This window comes from Ornithodoros turicata, chromosome 2 (assembly GCF_037126465.1).
Source record: "Ornithodoros turicata isolate Travis chromosome 2, ASM3712646v1, whole genome shotgun sequence".
Lineage (NCBI taxonomy): Eukaryota > Metazoa > Arthropoda > Arachnida > Ixodida > Argasidae > Ornithodoros > Ornithodoros turicata.
In genome coordinates, this window is record NC_088202.1 from 5,498,067 (window position 1) to 5,516,798 (window position 18,732).

General features: G+C 50.7%; 2 protein-coding genes across 2 annotated transcripts; one reads left to right on the forward strand and one right to left on the reverse strand.

Annotated features, from left to right (window-relative positions):
• Positions 1-14,313: 14,313 nt before the first annotated feature.
• Positions 14,314-14,841, reverse strand: LOC135384269 (uncharacterized). Its single transcript, XM_064613479.1, has one exon. The coding sequence runs from the start codon at positions 14,839-14,841 to the stop codon at positions 14,314-14,316; it is 528 nt and encodes a 175-aa protein (XP_064469549.1).
• Positions 14,842-17,265: 2,424 nt separating this feature from the next.
• Positions 17,266-18,141, forward strand: LOC135384270 (uncharacterized). The gene has a single exon (XM_064613480.1). The coding sequence runs from the start codon at positions 17,266-17,268 to the stop codon at positions 18,139-18,141; it is 876 nt and encodes a 291-aa protein (XP_064469550.1).
• Positions 18,142-18,732: the final 591 nt, after the last annotated feature.

Consider the following 18,732-nt stretch of genomic DNA (forward strand, 5'->3'; position numbering starts at 1 on the left):
CCCAATATATCAGTCAAACAGCTACATCCTTCAGAATCCGATTCAACAACCACAGGTCCGACATATCAAAGAAACCTAATCTGCCAGTGTCTCGACATTTTAGTAAACCCGGCCACTCAATTAACGACATAGCCATTTTCGTTCTGCAATCGGGTTTTCCATCCCAACGCCTTAGAGAACAAACAGAATCGTTCCTCATCTACAAATTTCAAAGCCAGATTAACGAGGACCCCGGCGTCCTCTCAACTGTTCGCAACCTAAATTCCTAATTCTCTCAGAATACATACACTCTTTTGTATCTCTTTCAGACTTCCCGGTTGGTCAGCCCTGGAAATCATTGCCCTCCGGCGAAGAACACGACCGCCTGTGATTCATTGTACCCTTTTACCTTTGTTTGACAAAGCACGTGTGCTGCCCTCTCCCCTTGTACCTATTCCCCTCTCATCGTTTGAAATTGTCTTGCGGCACCATAATATCCCACTCGTGTTGAAGACAGCGCTGCTGTCGAAACGTCGCATACCCCCTCTTAGTTTTTAATAAAGTTCCCCTTTTATTCCTTGTCCTGTAATAGCACTGTCTCCACTTCTGATCCTTATTGAATATCTATATATTGGGCCTTTTGGGCCTCATCAGCAGTACACAGGCAGGAAACGTTTGAGCGGATGGCGTCAGAAGGTCACGTAACACGTGATTCTTCCCGTCAGGGTGAGCTAAGTCACCACTGAAAGCCCAGTGCAAGGCCAGTGAAGTATACGAGGAAAAAAAATAGCCGGAGCTCTTTGGCTGCACGTATAGCTTATGTTTGTAAGTTCAACGTCGCTATGCCAGTACTGGACAGCTGTTTCGAGATAGAGAGTGTATTGGCATCAAATGGAAGGCCGGCCACAGGGGCCTGCTTCCTGTAGCAACTCAGACAAACTCGAACAACATTCTGAACACCAACTCTCGCCCAGCGACTAAGGCTGTTTAGAGATTGCTATACGTGTCCGTTTCGCCATGCAACAGTCCATGACACTGGAAAGCCGCAAGTGGGAGAACAACACGAGGATGTGCACACCTCATAGGTTAACATAGAACTTGCCATTGTCCACCCGGAAGAGAATCTCAGAGGTCATCCAGCGGCGGTGAAACTCAACTGCTCCAAGCACCGCTCGCTCTCTGCAAAGAACACTGCGAATACCGGCGTTAATTAGCTGAATCACCTCCTGCACACTGCGGCTCTGCTGCCCGTGCACTCGTCGACAGCGTGAAATCCGCCCTTGGTAATTGATTTCAACTACCAAGAGCACAAAATGCCGCCTATCCCGCTGCGAGACAGGGAGGGGGTACAGACTACGAACGGTAGTCCACTCAACATCCGTCAGGCTATAGAGGCCAGCTACACGATGCCAGAGGGCACCCGGCAACAAACATAAACTAAAAGCATGTTCTGTTGACTCCCTGTACTCAAGAAGGGACAGCCGGGTGACGTTATACCAAAACGGGAAAAACGCTCACGCAGCGGCAAGACGTCATGCGCTAAGCGCCACTGAAGACTGGCCCGGCGGGCGTCCAGCCAGCCAGCAGTGGTCGTAGGGCACACTATGGGGCGCTGAATACGGGTCGAGTTCAGGGGTGGCCATCAAGCGCAAGAAGTGCCATATAAAGGCGCCGCACAGGACATGATGTTATGTCATGTTATGCCATGTTATGCCCGGAAAAGAAGCTCGCAGGCTGCGCATTGCCACAACGTAAGCCTTCAGGTGGGGAGCCATGCACTCTGAACGTGAGCGTGTGTGTGTGTGTCAGCTCAGAAAAAACAAAACAAAAAAAAGAATGTCGGGTCCTAAGAGAAAAGTTATTAAAGCCGAGCGGGATGCTGCTGCAGTTGGAGACCCTGAAAGATCGCGCGCAGACCTAAGGCAAGGCACTTCACTTTGAAATCGGGCAACAATAGGCCGCCATCTACGCGAGGCTGATACATACGACCTCTTGATACCCATTCTACAGAACCCCCCCCCCCCCTTCCCCAGATAAACTGAAACGCTGCACGTGTAGCGGCCTGAAGAGTAGCCCGCGGAGGGACGGAAATATTGGCTAAATACCTATATTTGCTCAGAAACGCAGCAAGACGCGCTCTGCAGGTAATGGGGAGTATGAGCTCTTTCAAGTCCCGGAGGACAGGAATACTACGCATATGGACACGTGCCCAGGAGCTGGGCGATACTCCTGAAGGCAGGAAATCATACCCAAGAACGCGCACGGCATTCTTCACAGGAATACCAAAGGGTGCGGAGCACGACGCGATGAGGTTGACGCAAAGTAGTGCGATTTTTTCTCTATTGATCTGTTCATTAGAAACCCTACCGTAGCTCTCGATTACCCGGAGAAGATTCCAGATAGCTTCCTCGTCAGTCAGGATGAGAGATAGGTCGTCTGCATATGCGAAAAGCGGTAACGCGGATGTGCTCGGAAGAGCAAGCATCCGGGATGCAACCGAGGATGCGAGAGACTCGAAAAGCGGGCTAAACACTAGGGCATACAGTGCCGGTGGCAAAGGGCAGCCATGGCGGACACTTACCTTTATGGGGAAGTTAGCAGAGATACCCCCATTGACACCAATGAAAGCTGACGCACCAGCATACAGGGTTCGAAACCGGGATATGATCTCGAGATCAAACCCACTCGCCTCCAATACACGATACATGTACTCATGAAGCACACGATCAAATGTCTTCCTTTGGTCAAACGACACTAAAACACAGGGTCGCCGCCGACTATGTGCCCAATACAAGGAGTCTCTTAAAGCCTGCGTATGAATGCATGATGGACCGCTCAGGGACAGCACAGGCCTGGAAAGTAGGAATCACTGTACCAAGAACTGGAGAGATACGTTGCAAAATCCCGTTTGATAAAATTTTGTAGTCAGTATTATGCAGTGAAACAGGACGATAGGCCTTTGAGTCTTGTTTCTTGGAAGCATCCTTGCACAACAAGGTGACAATGCTCTACCGCATGGACGGACAGAGGAGACGTCGTGCCAAGCACTGATTCAACAGAACTGTCAAAGGCCTCCGACGAGCGGACCAGATGCATTTATAAAATTCAGCCGGGAGGCCATCGGAACCGGGAGACTTTCCTGTGTGAAGAGCTTTAACGGCAGCAGTATATTCCTCCTCAGAGAACGGAGCTGCACTGAGCTCGACCCTCGACGTCGGCAGGCTGCACGGAGTCAAAAAGCGCATAAAATGATCACGCAGCAGTGATCGAACTCCATCGGGGTGCTCCTGAACCGAACCGTCGGTTGCAACAAGTTGCTCGAATGACACTGGGAGGCCGGCGGAGGTAACGGCCAAGAAAAAGGCGAGAGCAATATGCTTCTCGCGACCAGCGCTCGACAGACTGTGCTGCCGCAAACTGGTCCCAGAAACGTAATCTCAGAGAGGCTAGCCTCCCTACCACGTCCTTATGGCTTGATTATTGCCTGGGCCTCGTGAACCAGGATGGCGCAAAAGAGACAGCACTTGCCGGAGGTGCACACACTCCTCCCGGCTCTCTCTTGCACGCCCAGCTCTCCACTGACGGAAAAGACTCGTGGCTCCTAATTTGGTGTCTTCCCACCATTCCGGTGAGACTAAGGTGTCAGCACAGCGATCAACAAGGTACGCTTTGACGTCGTTACGAATTTATGTGTCGCAGTAGCTCGGCACAAAGCCTCCAGCAGCCTGATCCGGAGCGAGAACCTCGCAACCCAGTGAGCAAGAGACGCACACCCTCATAATCAGAAAGATCTCCAGAGGGAAGCACATTACATTTCAGAACATGGCTGCTCAAACAAGGAGAAACGTACAAACGGTCAAGTCGGCTATGTGCACCCTGAGCATTGCACCACGTGTACAGGTAAACTCCAGGATTTATGTGCCAAAATGCATTTATAAGTACTAGGCCGCCAACTAATTGCAACAGGCCCTGGTTGACAGGCCTGCTTCCACTCCCATGACCGTCAATAGTGCAGTTAAAGTCCCCCGCAACCAGAGGGTTTGGGTTACCCACCATGAAATAATCGAGGCCCCTAAAAATTTCCGTACGGTCACCCCGGTGGACCCGAGCATACAAGTTCACAATTCTGAGAACTGTGCCCGCTAGGTCCAACTCAACCGAAATAACGCGACAATCCCAATCGTGATCAAACCACTTTACCACGCCGCGACAAAATGGAAAAATTATAATGCCCACTCCTGACCGACGAGGTGAGCCATGACTAAAAAAGACCCTAACATGATGGTTCGCCTCCAAATTCCTGAAAGCTTTTGCTGAAAGAAAATGATTTTCCTGCAGCAAAAGAATATCAAGGGAATGACTAGAAGCCCGCTGTAATACAGAAAATTGCTTTGTACAGCGAGAAAACCTCCTACAATTCAGCGTAGCCACAGAAAGCGCCATAACTTGAAATAATGCCCTCACGAAAACTACCATTACACGTATGTTGCTTCCTCTGGGATAACAGCTGACGCCTTGCCTCCTTGTCAATGTCGCCATCATTTTGACCCAACGCTTCGTCGTCACTCGAAAGAGATACATCGCTCGGGAACCACCGACCATCATCTACAGCAGGCTCTCCCCGAGTCACCTTCTCGGCCCCTACTGTGACGACTACATCACAGTTTTCATTGTCACACTCATCCTCACTTGAGTCGCTCGGAAGCGGCGCAGAAGCTACGGAGGACATCCCTGCCTCCACCCCATCCACTGTGTTAGGAGCGACAACAGCTGCAGGCTCCAATTCCACAGAATCCGCGACCTCCAACACCACATCCGAAGAACGCGCACTCTCAGCTGGTGCAGTCCCAGCGCCCCCGGTCTCCGAGGCATTTTGAATGCCCACCACACGGGACGCCCAGGTTTTCACCGAGCATGACTTAGCAGCATGGTCTCCCCCACACCTAATGCAGGGTTTCTCACAGGTAGCATGACCTACCTCCCCACACCTAGAGCACACAGGCACCGAGCAGGACTTTTTAAAATGTCCTGACTGTCCACACCTAAAGCAAGTTCTCCGCATGCTTGGGTAGCGAAATATAGGTCGCCTACCCCTAACGCGGATGAAGTTTGGCAACGGAGACTTCATTTCCATAATCACACGGCGGTTGCCGGTCTCTATGAAATTGAATTCCGGACGGTTGTATATCTCGCGCATAATGTCCTTTACTGTGACATACTGGCCCAGCACTGAAACAATGCGCGCATTATCCATACCAACCGGTGCCTTACACACCGTAACTACGGTGAGGATGGTTTCCAAAGAAACTAAAGGAACGGCAACACCATTTACATCTACAGAGGCCAAAGCTTTCAGGGTTGCAGCCCCTTGGAGAGAGCTGTGAGCTGAAAATCTGACTCATCCTGGTGCTGAAAAGATCGAATACAGCCACCAGGAGCCTTCTTCACCAGAGCGAGAAGGAATTGCACGCGTGATGCTGCCGACGGCAGTGTTACGCGAAAATCGAGCGGCCGGCTGGCCATGTCACACACACGCCAAAAGAATGACACGGGTGTAGTTCCGTATCGGGACCACTCGTTTTTAAAAATTAGTGAAAGGGTTAGACAAGTAAATATTGCATAGAAGTGGAAGAAGATCATACACTGAATCTAAAAATGGAAGAAGTATAAAATTCTGTGGACTAGAAGTCTTTTTTTATATGCATTTAAACAACCCCATCTGATTCACTTTTAGCGCAGGAAGAACACGGCAATGCTAAGCCTAACGGATTCGAAACTTGCCGTCTTGCGAAAGGTAGGGTCGTTGAAATAGTCTAAATCACCTCACATCAGTGAGGTTAGGTTAAGTTAGGTTCTACAGATTGGGGGGCTGCCCCCCCCCCCCCAAGCACGCACTAGGCGGTGCGGGCGTTGAGACTGTGCCTCGGGTTAGGTCAGTAGGGCCCTCAGCCAAGCTCAGTAATTTCGTTACTAATTACTTCTTCTTTCACGTGAAAGCGTTCGAGTTTTGTTTTTATTATTTTTTCTTTGAAAAAAAAAAAACGGTGGTCCCGATACGGAACTACATCGAATGACACTAGCCGATCTTCAACAACAGAATCGCACAAAGGAAAACACACACAGATATATATATATTTACAGAAAATCAGAACAAGGACAGAATCACTCACCGCAGCTCAGCTTCGTCGTCGTCGTCAGTCGTCTTCCTGGGCCTCATCAGCAGTACGCAACGTTTGAGCGGATGGCGTCAGAAGGTCACGTAACACGTGATTCCTCCCGTCAGGGTGAGCTAAGTCACGAAAGAAAGCCCAGTGCAAAGGCAGTGAAGTATACTAGGAAAAAAAATAGCCGGAGCTCTTTGGCTGCACGTATAGCATATGTTTGTAAGGCAAACGTCGCCATGCAGTACTGGACAGCTGTTTCGGCCTTCTTGGGCATTGAGCCAATAATAATGGACGAGTCGACACCACATCTTGGTAAGAAAACTGCCATCATGGAGGCATTCGTTCGCGAACAAGCTCTCATAATGCAAAGCGTAAAAAGTCAGTGGCTCAGTTAGCTCGTTCGATTCCTCCACGCAGAAGTCCCCCTGTCTGGAAGTGCGTCCGGAGATCCGTCATTGTCAAATCCTGGTACGACATCATCATCTTACTTTCTATCTATAGATGGCTAAGAGATTGCAGTGGAATACCACACATGAAATATGTTTTTCATTAGGTCATGTGTTAATCGGTGAGCCCGCTGAAATGCAGGATATCACAGTCTGTACAAGTGATATGTATTAAAGATGATGAGGTGTAGGAGACAAGGGTTGAGTTCGTTCCTCACAGAGCTCTCATAACACGAAAAAAAAGAAAAAAGAAAGAAAGATAGCCAGTTGGTAAATAAATTGCTTTACTCCTCCACGCAGAAACTCAACTGGAAAATGGAGTTGTTGAATTCGAACCTTATGCTGCACAGGAGTGCATTTTGGTCAACCTCGTCAATCCACAAGTGCCGCTTTTTGGTAAGGGAACTAAAAGCTAAAGATTAAGTAGTTTATCCTCTCTGAACTGGCTTGACTTGAATCATAGTAGGTAGAACAGGTGAATATAGGATTGACAAAAGATAAAACACTTGACAAGATAACATGAATGTGCCTTTTATGTTAGATTACGCAGCAGTCAATCACGCAATTTGGCAGTCGTGATTATGCCTGTGATACTTCCCTACTTAATTTTCATGAATTTTGAGACTCATGTTTCTCCACAGCACATCCACAGCTCGAAAATGAACTTCAGGGGGATGCTGACATTTCATCATTTTCATCCGTTCGTTGTAAGCCTAATTCTCAATAGCAAGCTATTTTGATTTCTTGTCGTCTCATGAACGGTCCATATTGTTCTTGAAGTTGAACACCGTGAAGCTGACAGTTCCCTGGAAATGAGTGGACTGTCGTCCAGCTCTGTGCTTGTTGACAGCGGTAAGAAATTTTGTAGATGCGGATGCGGCAACAAAATGATATCGAACATCAGCAAAGACTCCCAACAAACCTTGCAGCACGCTCACATAGCTTATTTTCTTTAAAAGAAATGCTACCAGGTTGCAGCAACGCAAGTGATATTCCACCGTGCCAGGAACGCCTGTACTATGGTGCGAACCTTGTGAGCACGAGTTCCTGATTGCTGATCTGAAACGCCGACTGAATGTTTCACAGAAAAGAGTCTGGCAATTGGAGCAGAAAATAGGGGCTCTTGAAAGTGAGCGCTGTTTTTTGCAAATGATAGTTTCTGTAAAGGATGCAGTGCATGGCAAAGACGCGTTTTTTTAGAAGACCCACGAACGTGCCTCGCACCTGACCAGCTCCGAACTATGGAGAACAGTGATGCACGTGCTAATAGGTAGGATTTATTCCCTCTTTCTTTTTGGTGGAACAGTCCACAACAGGTCCAGTAAAACGGCTGCAGACTAACTGTTTCGTAGTTGCAGGGTTCATTATTTTCATGGAGCCTTCCATTATTTAGGTGGGATGATGTAACCATCCTCAAAGCATTGAAGACACAACTGGCGTGCGGCAGGGGGGGCTATGAATTTGTGAAGGATAAACTTTTGCCACTTACCGTCAGAAAGGACCTTGCAAAGAAAGATCGAGAATGTGAAATTCGGAACAGGTAAAGTTGCTAAGCTTATCCACATGCACAGTGAAGGTATGGCCATGTCGATAAGAGCAACACGTTTTTGTGTCAGATCAGCGGTGATGAATACAACGTGTTGCATGTTACTAGGTATTCTCGAGGAGCTGCTTCCAGCACTCAGAGTAAAGCTGGTGGAAATGCGCCCAGAGGAACGACACCGCGCCATCCTGGTTGACGAAATGCAGTTGACACCCGGCTCAGATTTCGACCCCACGCCGAAGGCCATAATAAGACAGGGAACTGCACCACTCTCGAGGCACACTGCTAAAGACCCGTGCTTGGCGACACACGGACTTGTCGTCATGCTGGCTGGCCTGTCATCAAGGTGGAAACAAGTGATGGCGTGCCACTTTTCAGGTCATTGACAGAATGGCGTAAATGCAGGCTAGCTGGTGGATAAATTCCATGATAGGCAAGCCTGAGCGATGGGCCTTCGTGTTTGTGTTTGTTTACGTGTCTTGCCCATCGCTCAGGCTTGCCTGTCATGGCACTTTTCAGGTCTGCCTTCAATCGATGCTGTTCTCATGGTACAACGTTAGAAAAGTAAAAGCATGTCACAATAATTTCGGGTATTTTACAGGAGTCTCTGTTGATGGATCCTTACTGAAGGATTTCATCTTTGAACTCATCAAGAAGTGCGAGGCTGTTGGAGCTCAGGTTGATGCTGTCATCTCTGACATGGGTCCCAGCAACAAAGCCCTGTGGAAACTTCGTGGGTTTGGGGCTACTAGGGCTTCTGGAGCAAGTGTTTCTTGCAGTCACCCATGCAACGTGCAGCGGATGTTCTTCCTTGCTGATCCTCCACACATTCTCAATAATCTCCGTGGCCATCTTGTGAGAGGTCAATCCATTCGTCTTCCCCCGGATGTTGTGAAAGCACAGAATCTCCCATGTGATGAGGTAGGATATATAACGTAGCATTTCATTGGTGTTGATATAATTAAATTTTTATTCACCGGTGGATAAAAAACAAAAACATCCGGAAAATTTTAGATAGACAAAATGCGAAAAATTCCAGTGGATAAAATCTAGGTGGATTAAATCCAAATAACTGTGATTGTAATTGTCATGTAATAATATAATACTACATATTTGTATCACACTGTTGTGTCAGCTCAGCCAGACATCCCATTCCGGAATCCTTTATTGATAGCGATCATCATGGTGCTTCTTACACTCGCGCGCTATCGGCTCTGCGCGACACCACACACACCTTTTCTCATGACTCATTCATCTTAACAGGTGTCTGTGCGCCACATCAGGAAAGTCGCAGAAATTGATGCTGACCATGACTTGAAACTTGCACTCCACCTTAAGCTGAGATACCTAGACCCAAGCCACTATGAAAAGATGAATGTGTCGTCTGCTGTGGCTGTTCCCAACCATGCTGTCGCTGCTGCCATCAGGGTTCTGGTGCAGCTTGGGAAGCTCGAGAAACAACTCACGACACGACACGTCACGTCCCTTACGACAGCCTGGTTTCTTGAACAGGTGGACAAGTGGTTCTCTTGGACCGAGGTCAGTCTCCACAGGTCTGAGCCACTTCAAGTTGAACAAGCACCAAGATGCCGTGGACTTCCTTGACGGACTTGCACGCTTAATGTCGACGGTGACAATAACAAAAGAAGCTCAGAATGAATGTTTTAAGCCTGTCCAAGCTGGCATCATGGTCTCATCTGTGAGTGCAGTGCAGCTGCAGGAGTTTCTCTTGAAGAAGCAGAAGTTCAAGTTTGTTATGTTGTGCGAACTGAGCCAGGACGCACTGGAGAACTTATTTTCACGTGTACGTGCAAAAAAAACCGGTGCCTCGGGCACTCGAATTCAAGCTGACATTGCGACTCATCATGCATGTTGTCGCAGTACTTCCACCCCAGTCGCAGAGGAAGCTACCAGTTGAGTTACCGTTCCGAACTGTTGAAATTTGTGGAGCTGACAAGAGCGCTTTTGCAAGAGGACAGCCACGACACACAAGACGATGCTACAAGTGCGGAAGCTGAGCTACTGGATGCTACATAGGATGAGAGCATGTCACTCGACAGCACTGAGGCACAGTCCCTATGCTATGTAGCAGGCTATGCCACCAAAAGTGTTTCCAAGTTACACAAGCTCTGTGCAACATGCAAGTTCTTTTTGGAAGAAGATCTCGTTGACAAAGATGACGAATTGATACAATTCAAGTCGTATTGCGGCACTACTGAAAACAACCCACTCTGCCGGCCTGCCAAAAAAAGTTCTGAGCTTGCTGCAGCACACAGAAAAGATCTTCCCGCAGCACGAAGAAAAGACCGTGGATGTGTCGCTACCTGCACTTGCTGAAATTGTTCTGGAGTCCGCCCCTTCTCACGAGTATCCCTCCTGCCACGGAATTGCTAAGAAGCTAGTGAACAAGTTCGTGAGCCTACGGATGCGCATAGCACTCAGGAAAATAAATAGTGCACAATGGGCTGTCTCGTCAAAATGGGGCAGTTAGAGTGTGGCTATGAGAGTGCCCGCAGAGCGCATAAAGTTATAAACAGGCCACCACTCGGGAAGGGGATAACCGCAAGATTTCACAACTTCAAGATTCCGCAGGCGAAAAAAAAGGCCCTTTTCAGGGCCACCCCCTTGCCTTATACAGAGGCTGCGCTGTGTGTTATGAAAACCCTTATGAAACGCCTCAGATATACACATTAACCAAAGTTTCCAAAATAAAGTTTCCGCAGTTTAGAATTAATAAAAGTAGCCACACGGCACTCTGCTGTGCTAATTGAAATCAATGTAATGATATGCGTCACATGTAATTTTTGGTGCATCAAATGATCTGTTGGTTTCATTGGCCTTTCATAAATGCTGTGTGACTACTGCACGTGGTCAGTTCTCAAGAGAGAGAGAGAGAAAAAAAAACAGTTAAAAAAGCTGCTGATTAACCACGAATAGTACCTGTAAGAACAAGGTAAGGCACCTGAGTACATGAATTGAGATTGGGACATAACGTCATATATAAAATATAGCCCAGAACACGTTTGTTAATGTGAAGTCACTGGCGTTGTGATGTTGCCCTATGATTTAACAGCTCCGTTTATCGTAACGTTTTCGTATCATGTACCCATTCGACAAACGGTTATACAAAGAGAGACAACGCCCCTGATAACAGCGTCAACGAGTCCCGTAATATTTCCACAAATTTCAGTTTCGCCACGGATAGCGATTACAGTGATTTCCTACGGCGATCGTCGACGTATGTTTCCCAATGCGCATTTTGAGAGGGAATGAAAAATTCCGTTTCCTCATTCAAGAATTCAGGAAAAATATCTGCATACGTTGTAGGGCAGCCCACATGGGTGAGAATCTTCCTCCAAGCAACCGCGAGAAAGTATCACCACCGACGGACCAAACCGAAACGAACGTCGCCGTGGAGGGAGGGAGAGGCAGGCCCCAAGATGGCCGCCCCACTCGGCTGCGTAGCTCAGTGCCGATACTGTAAGCGAAGCTTATAAAGTGACTGTAGGCTGCACGTTGAGCATGTTGGAATTAGAGGAGAGAGAAAGCAGTAGTCCGTTGGTGTCGGCTACCAGATTCCAACTCGCCCGAGGATGTTTATTTACTCGAGCCACGGAGCAGGTGCGAGCAGGGACTGGCGATGCGGCTGCTACAGGGCTCCACCCCTAGCGACCTGCCGGGGGCAGGGAGCGAAAACAGGCAAGCTTGCGTGCCCAGGATACGTGCCGTGGTCGAGGAATCGGGTTACTTGGGTGGAGAGGTGAAGCTGGGCGGTTATCAACGGAAGAGGCTGCCGTCGATTTGTGGCTGCTGGGAAGAGGCAAGCTGAGGGACACGTCGAGGAACGCCGGCTTCAGGCGATGGACGGAGACTGTGTCCTGCCGGCCGCTAATAAGGAGGGTGAAGTGGTGGGTGATTCTGCTGGTCACAGGGAAGGGGCAGGAGTACGCAGGCTGCAGCGGCTTCTTGACGGCATCGCATTGCACAAACACGTGAGAACATGTATCCAGGTCGGGGTGTCGGTAGGTCGGACCGGGCTGGGATGGCGAGCGGGGTGGCACCGGACGCAACGAAGACATATCACGGCGAAGACGGGATACGTAGTCCTGTTGGGCGTCGGGTTGTGGGTCTTCTGTGACGGACAAAGATTCACCGGGAAGTCGAAGCGTTGTGCCACAAACCAGCTCGGCGACGGTACAGTGAAGGTCGGATCGGAGGGCTGTGCGTATTCCAAGAAGGGCAACGGGGAGTACTTCGGGCCAGAGTGTATCAGGAGTGGCACGCAAGGCGATCTTGAGCTGGTGGTGTAGTCTCTCGACAAGCCCGTTCGAAGTAGGGTGATAAGCTGTTGTATGAATACGTTTGGCGCCCAATGCGTTCGTGAAAGCGGCGAAGAGGGCAGACTCTAACTGCCTACCTCTGTCAGTCGTGATGATGGATGGTGCGCCGAAACGGGAGATCGAGGTGTTGATAAGAGCCGATGCAACTGTTAGAGCAGTGGGGTCAACAATGGGCACCACTTCGGGCAGGCGGGTGAAACGGTCAACGGCCGTAAATATGTAGTTGAAACCCTGAAAATGCGGAAGTGGACCGACCAAGTCGATGTGAACATGGTCAAAACGGGCGTCAGGTGGCAGAAAAGGTGCTGGCGAGAGACTGGTGTGGCGCTGGGTCTTAGTTCTCTGGCACGGCAAGCATGTGCCCACCAAGTGCTTGATATCAGCGTGCATATTTGGCCAGACGTATCGGGTGCATATGAGCTTTCGTGTGCCTCGGACTCCGGGGTGGGAGAGAGCGTGAAAGTGATCGAAAATGGGACGGCGTAATGCGAGGGGGACGAAATGTCGTGGTGAGCCCTGTGAAGTGTCGCAAATCACGGCGGCCGTTGCCCCGGGGAGGTGAACATCTTGAAGCTTCAGGCTGCTGAACGTGGGCTTCGTGCGCAGTACGGCCAGCTCCTCATCAGATGACTGAGCAGTGACAAGGAGGTCGAGAGACAAAACGGCTGAGCACTGCGCTGTACGAGGTGTGAGCAGGGTGGATATTCTACTGAGAGCATCGGCCACGGGGTTGTTGACGCCGCTCACGTGCTGTATGTCAGTGGTGAATTCTGAGATGAAGGCAAGGTGCCGGATTTCTCGAGGTGTATATCCGGTACCAAAAGATGAGAGAGCATCGAGTAAGTGGCTTGTGATCCGTATATATGGTGAATGATCGTCCTTCCAAGAAGTGCCAGGTGCTTCACTGCTAGGAGTATGGCCAGGAGCTCGCGTCCAAACGTGCTATAGCACGTCTCTGCAGGTTTGAACTTGCGCGAGAAGAAAGCGATGGGCTGCCAAGCAGAAGAAACTCGCTGCTGCAGGACGTCGCTGGCAGCAGTGTTCGAAGCGTCCACCATGATGCAAGTAGGGGCATCGTGCCGGGGATGGACAGGGAGAGTGGCGTCGGCGATGTCGTGCCGGATTTTGTCGAAGGCGGCGATAGAGTCTTCGGACCACGGTAGCGTGGCGGCGTCGCGTTTTCGGGAAGAGAGTAGAGCTTCAAACGGGGCCAATGTGGCAGCACAAGACCGTATAAAGCGCCGGCAGAAGTTTGTGAAACCGAGGAAACGTCTCAACGACGTGGGACGAAGGAAATCCTTCATGGCGGCGACTTTAGAAGGCAGAGGAAGGATGCCGTGCCGGTTAACGCGGTGACCCAGGAGGTCAAGTTCCGGGACGCCGAATTCACTTTTCGCGGCGTTGATTACAATGCCGTAATCTCGTAGGCGAGCGAAGAGGGCTCGTAAGTGCTCGGCGTGCTCTTCTGGGGTGGCGCTGGCAACCAGAATATCGTCCATGTAGGCATAGACGAAAGGGAAGCCCAAGGTTACAGAGTTTATAAACCGTTGAAATGTCTGGGCTGCATTACGCAAGCCGAACGGCATACGCAGGGACTTGTAGGGGTCAGAGGGTGTAATGATGGCAGTCTTCGAAATATCGTCTTCCGCCATGGGTATTTGGTGGAAGGCGCGCACCAGGTCAATTTCAGGGAAAACGGTGGCGCCTTCGATGTTAAAGGTGAAATCTAAGATGTTAGGGATTGGGTATCTGTTGTGCACCATTGCGCGGTACAAGACACGGTAATCAACGCAAGGCCGCCAGTCTCCCGTCTTCTTGGGCACCATATGGAGTGGGGATGCTCAGCTGCTGCTTGACGGTCGGATAATACCAAGCTCGAGCTTGTGCTTGAATTCAGCCTTAGCGATGGAGAACTTTTCCGGAGCCAAGCGACGCGGGCGAAAGTGAACTGGCGGGCCTTGAGTGACGCCGTGGTGTACGACGTCGTGCATGACCGGGCGAGTCCAGTCGGGGCGCTTGGTGAGCTCGGGGAAGTCTTCCAGAATATGGGAGTAGGGCGACGCCGGCGCGCAGTGAGAAAGGCTGTGGCAGGGTGGAATGCTAGGCCGGATGCCGTAAACCTGAAGATGGGTGGTGGCGTCGATAAGGCGCTTCCGAGCGACGCCAACGAGGAGTCGGAAGTGCGTCAGAAAGTCAGCACCAATTATGGCCTGGGAGCCATCGGCTACATGAAAAATCCATCGGAAGTCTCGTCGTAGGCCGAGGTTCAAAGTGAAGGACTGCTGGCCAAATACCGGGATGGTGGTGGAATTGGTGGCGCGTAAGGTGAAACACGGTTGTCGGCTGCGATGGGCTTTGCTAGCGGGCATAACGCTGACATCGGCTCCGGTACCTATGAGAAAGCATCTTCCTGACATACGGTCTACAACGTAGAAAAGGAGTCCATTGGTGTCGGCTACCAGATTCCGACTGGCCCGAGGACGTTTATTTACTCGAGCCACGGAGCAGGTGCTGGGTGTCAGGGACTGGCGATGCGGCTGCTACAAGCATATGTTTATAATTTGATCGTACACTCCCAGACGAGTACAGCTGTTTCGTCCTACTTGGGACTCGTCAGCCCGGCGTAGGGAAGTGACACGAGCTTGGGTCGGCTCTGACAGTGCGTCTCGGCGAGATGTCAATATTCCATGGTGACGGCGCCACCTGTGGAGGTCGCAGTGCCAGCCAGCAAGTACATATACAAAGAAAAAATAACTAATGCTGTATGGCTGCACGTTGAGCATATGTTTACAATTTGATCGTGCACTCCCAGCCGAGTACAGATGTTTCGTTCTACTTGGGACTCGTCAGCCCGGCGTAGGGAAGTGACACGATCTTGGGTCGGCTCTGACAGTGCGTCTCGGCGAGACGTCAATGCTCCACGGTGGCGGCGCCACCTGTGGAGGCCGCAGTGCAAGCCAGCAAGTACATATACAAAGGAAAAATAGCTAATTCTCTATGGCTGCACGTTGAGCATATGTTTACAATTTGATCATGCACTCCCAGCCGAGTACAGCTGTTTTGTTCTACGTGGGACTCGTCAGCCCGGCGTAGGGAAGTGACACGACCTTGGGTCGGCTCTGACAGTGCGTCTCGACGAGACGTCAATGTTCCACGGTGACGGCGCCACCTGTGGAGGCCGCAGTGCAAGCCAGCAAGTACATATACAGAGGAAAAATAGCTAATGCTCTATGGCTGAACGCTGAGCATATGTTTACAATTTGATTGCGCACTCACAGCTGAGTACAGCTGCTTCGTCCTACTTGGGACTCGTCAGCAAGGCGTAGGGAAGTGACACGATCTTGGGTCGGCTCTGACAGTGCGTTTCGACGAGACGTCACGGTGACGGCGTCACCTGTGGAGGCCGCAGTGCAAGCCAGCAAGTACATATACAAAGGAAAAATAGCTAATGCTCTATGGCTGCACGTTGAGGATATGTTTACAATTTGATCGTGCACTCCCAGCCGAGTACGGCTGTTTCGTTGTACTTGGGACTCGTCAGCAAGGCGTAGGGAAGTGACACAATCTTGGGTCGGCTCTGACAGTGCGTCTCGGCGAGACATCAATGTTCCACGGTGACGGCGCCACCTGTGGAGGCCGCAGTGCATGCCAGCAAGTATATATACAAAGGAAAAATAGCTAATGCTCTATAGCTGCACGCTGACCATATGTTTACAATTTGATTGCGCTCTTACAGCTGAGTACAGCTGCTTCGTCCCACTTGGGACTCGTCAGCAAGGCGTAGGGAAGTGACACGATCTTGGGTCAGCTCGACAGTGCGTCTCGGCGAGACGTCAATGTTCCACGGTGACGGCACCACCTGTGGAGGCCGCAGTGCAAGCCAGCAAGTACATATACAAATGAAAAATAGCTAATACTCTATGGCTGCACGTTGACCATATGTTTACAATTTGATCGTGCACTCCCAGCCGAGTACAGCTGTTTCGTCCTACTTGGGACTGTTGGCTTGCACTGCGGCCTCCACAGGTGGCGCCGTCAAAGTGGAACACTGACGTCTCGCCGAGACGCACTGTCAGAGCCGACCCAGGATCATGTCACTTCCCTACTCCGGGCTGACGAGTCCCAAGTAGGACGAAACAGCTGTACTCGGCTGGGAGCGCACGATCAAATCGTAAACATATGCTCAACGTGCAGCCATAGAGCATTAGCGATTTTTCCTTTGTATATGTACTTGCTGGCTTGCAATGCGGCCTCCACAGGTGGCGCCGTCACCGTGGAACATTGACGTCTCGCCGAGACGCACTGTCAGAGCCGACCCAAAATGGTGTCACTTCCCTACGCCTTGCTGACGAGTCCCAAGTAGAACGAGGCAGCTGTACTCAGCTGTAAGTGCGCAATCAAATTGTAAACATATGCTCAGCGTGCAGCCATAGAGCATTAGCTATTTTTCCTTTGTATATATATATATATATATATATATATATATATATATATTAGAAGCTTAGGAGGGCGGTTGACCACGAGAATGAAATAAGCAGGAAAAATCAGAAGACGACAAAGAGCTTACAGGAAAACACAAAGGGGAGTTTATTAACACATATGGGGATACGGGACGACGTTTCGGCAGTCAGCGCTGCCTTCGACGGGACTGGGGTTTGGTGACAAGAACAAGCTTTATATATGGGAGAGGGTTATGTACAAGGGAAAGTGTGAGGAAGGTTGTCTCTTACTTGTGTCACTTGTCGCTACAACTGGTGACCCGGACGTGGAACCCTAACGTTCCATCCGCCATTATGTCTACTGGCGATGCTCGCCCAACTGGACAAGCCTTAGCGACAACCTCAGTTCCACCGGTATCCTCCATCGCCGTCAAACTTCCTCCGTATTGGGATCGCAACCCCGCGACGTGGTTTATTCAAGCGGAAGCACAGTTTCACCTCTCTGGCATCTCGGCCGAACGTACCAAGTATTACCACGTCATCGCGGCCCTTTCACCATCAGCGGCAGAAGAAGTGTTTGATATCATTGCCAACCCTCCCGCCGATACCCCGTACCAAGCCCTGAAAGCGGCACTCTTGAAGCGTACATCGCCGTCCGACCGCGCCCGTCTGCAACAGCTGTTGTCAGCTGAAGAACTAGGCGACCGGCGCCCAACCCAACTGCTGCGCCGGATGAAACAGTTACTCGGCGAAGGAAGCAATGCCAGTACCGACAGTTTCCTCCGCGAGCTATTCCTCCAACGGCTCCCTAAAAATGTCCAGATGGTTCTTGCCAGCACTCACAACCTCGGCATTGAAGAACTAGCGGGTTTGGCTGACGCAGTCATGGAAGTCGCATCACCTGCTACTATGACCTTGGATTCCGTCCAAGCGCCTCAAGTCGATGCTTCCCCAAGTGTACCTCCCTTCCCTGACGCCAACTCGAATTCCGCCACTCTTTCCCAACAAGTCGCTCACCTGACTCAATTAGTTGCGGCTTTGTCCACTCGATCCCGCTCTCCGTCGCCACGTCGCCAGCGTTTCCGCTCTCGCAACCGGTCTCCTCGCCATCGCAGCCCAGGTTCACGCGACAGGAACGGGCTTTGCTGGTACCATCACCGCTTCGGCCAGGAAGCCCGACACTGCTTCCAACCTTGCGCGTGGTCGGGAAACCCGCCGGCCAACCACTAGTGGCGGCGAGTGGACGTGGCCCTAATGATTGCCGCCTTTTTCACATCGTGGACCGTACCTCCGGCATGCGTCTTCTCGTGGATACTGGCGCTGAAGTTAGCGTAATCCCTGCCTCGAAAATCAGCGGCCGCTCCCGAGAACCTTGCTTATCCCTCAAGGCGGCCAATTCAACCACCATCCCTGTATACGGCCAAAAGTCCTTAACCCTAAACCTTGGATTGCGACGAACCTTCCGCTGGCTGTTCCTGATCGCCGATGTTCACCAGGCGATCTTAGGAGCAGATTTCTTACACCACTTTAACCTGCTCGTCGACGTTTCTGGGAAGCGCCTCGTCGACTCCTTGACACACCTGTCTGTGCACGGAATTCGCGCCCCGGCAAGTCCCCAACGAGTTCTTTCCCTTGCTGAGCCATCTCCTCCTTATGCTCTCATACTAAAGGAGTTTCCCGCACTCACCAAACCACCTGACTGGAACCAGCCCGTCCAACACGACGTTTTACATCATGTGCTCACTACTGGCCCTCCTGTTCACTTTCGACCACGTCGCCTCGCTCCCGAGAAGTACAGGATTGCCAAGGCCGAATTCGATC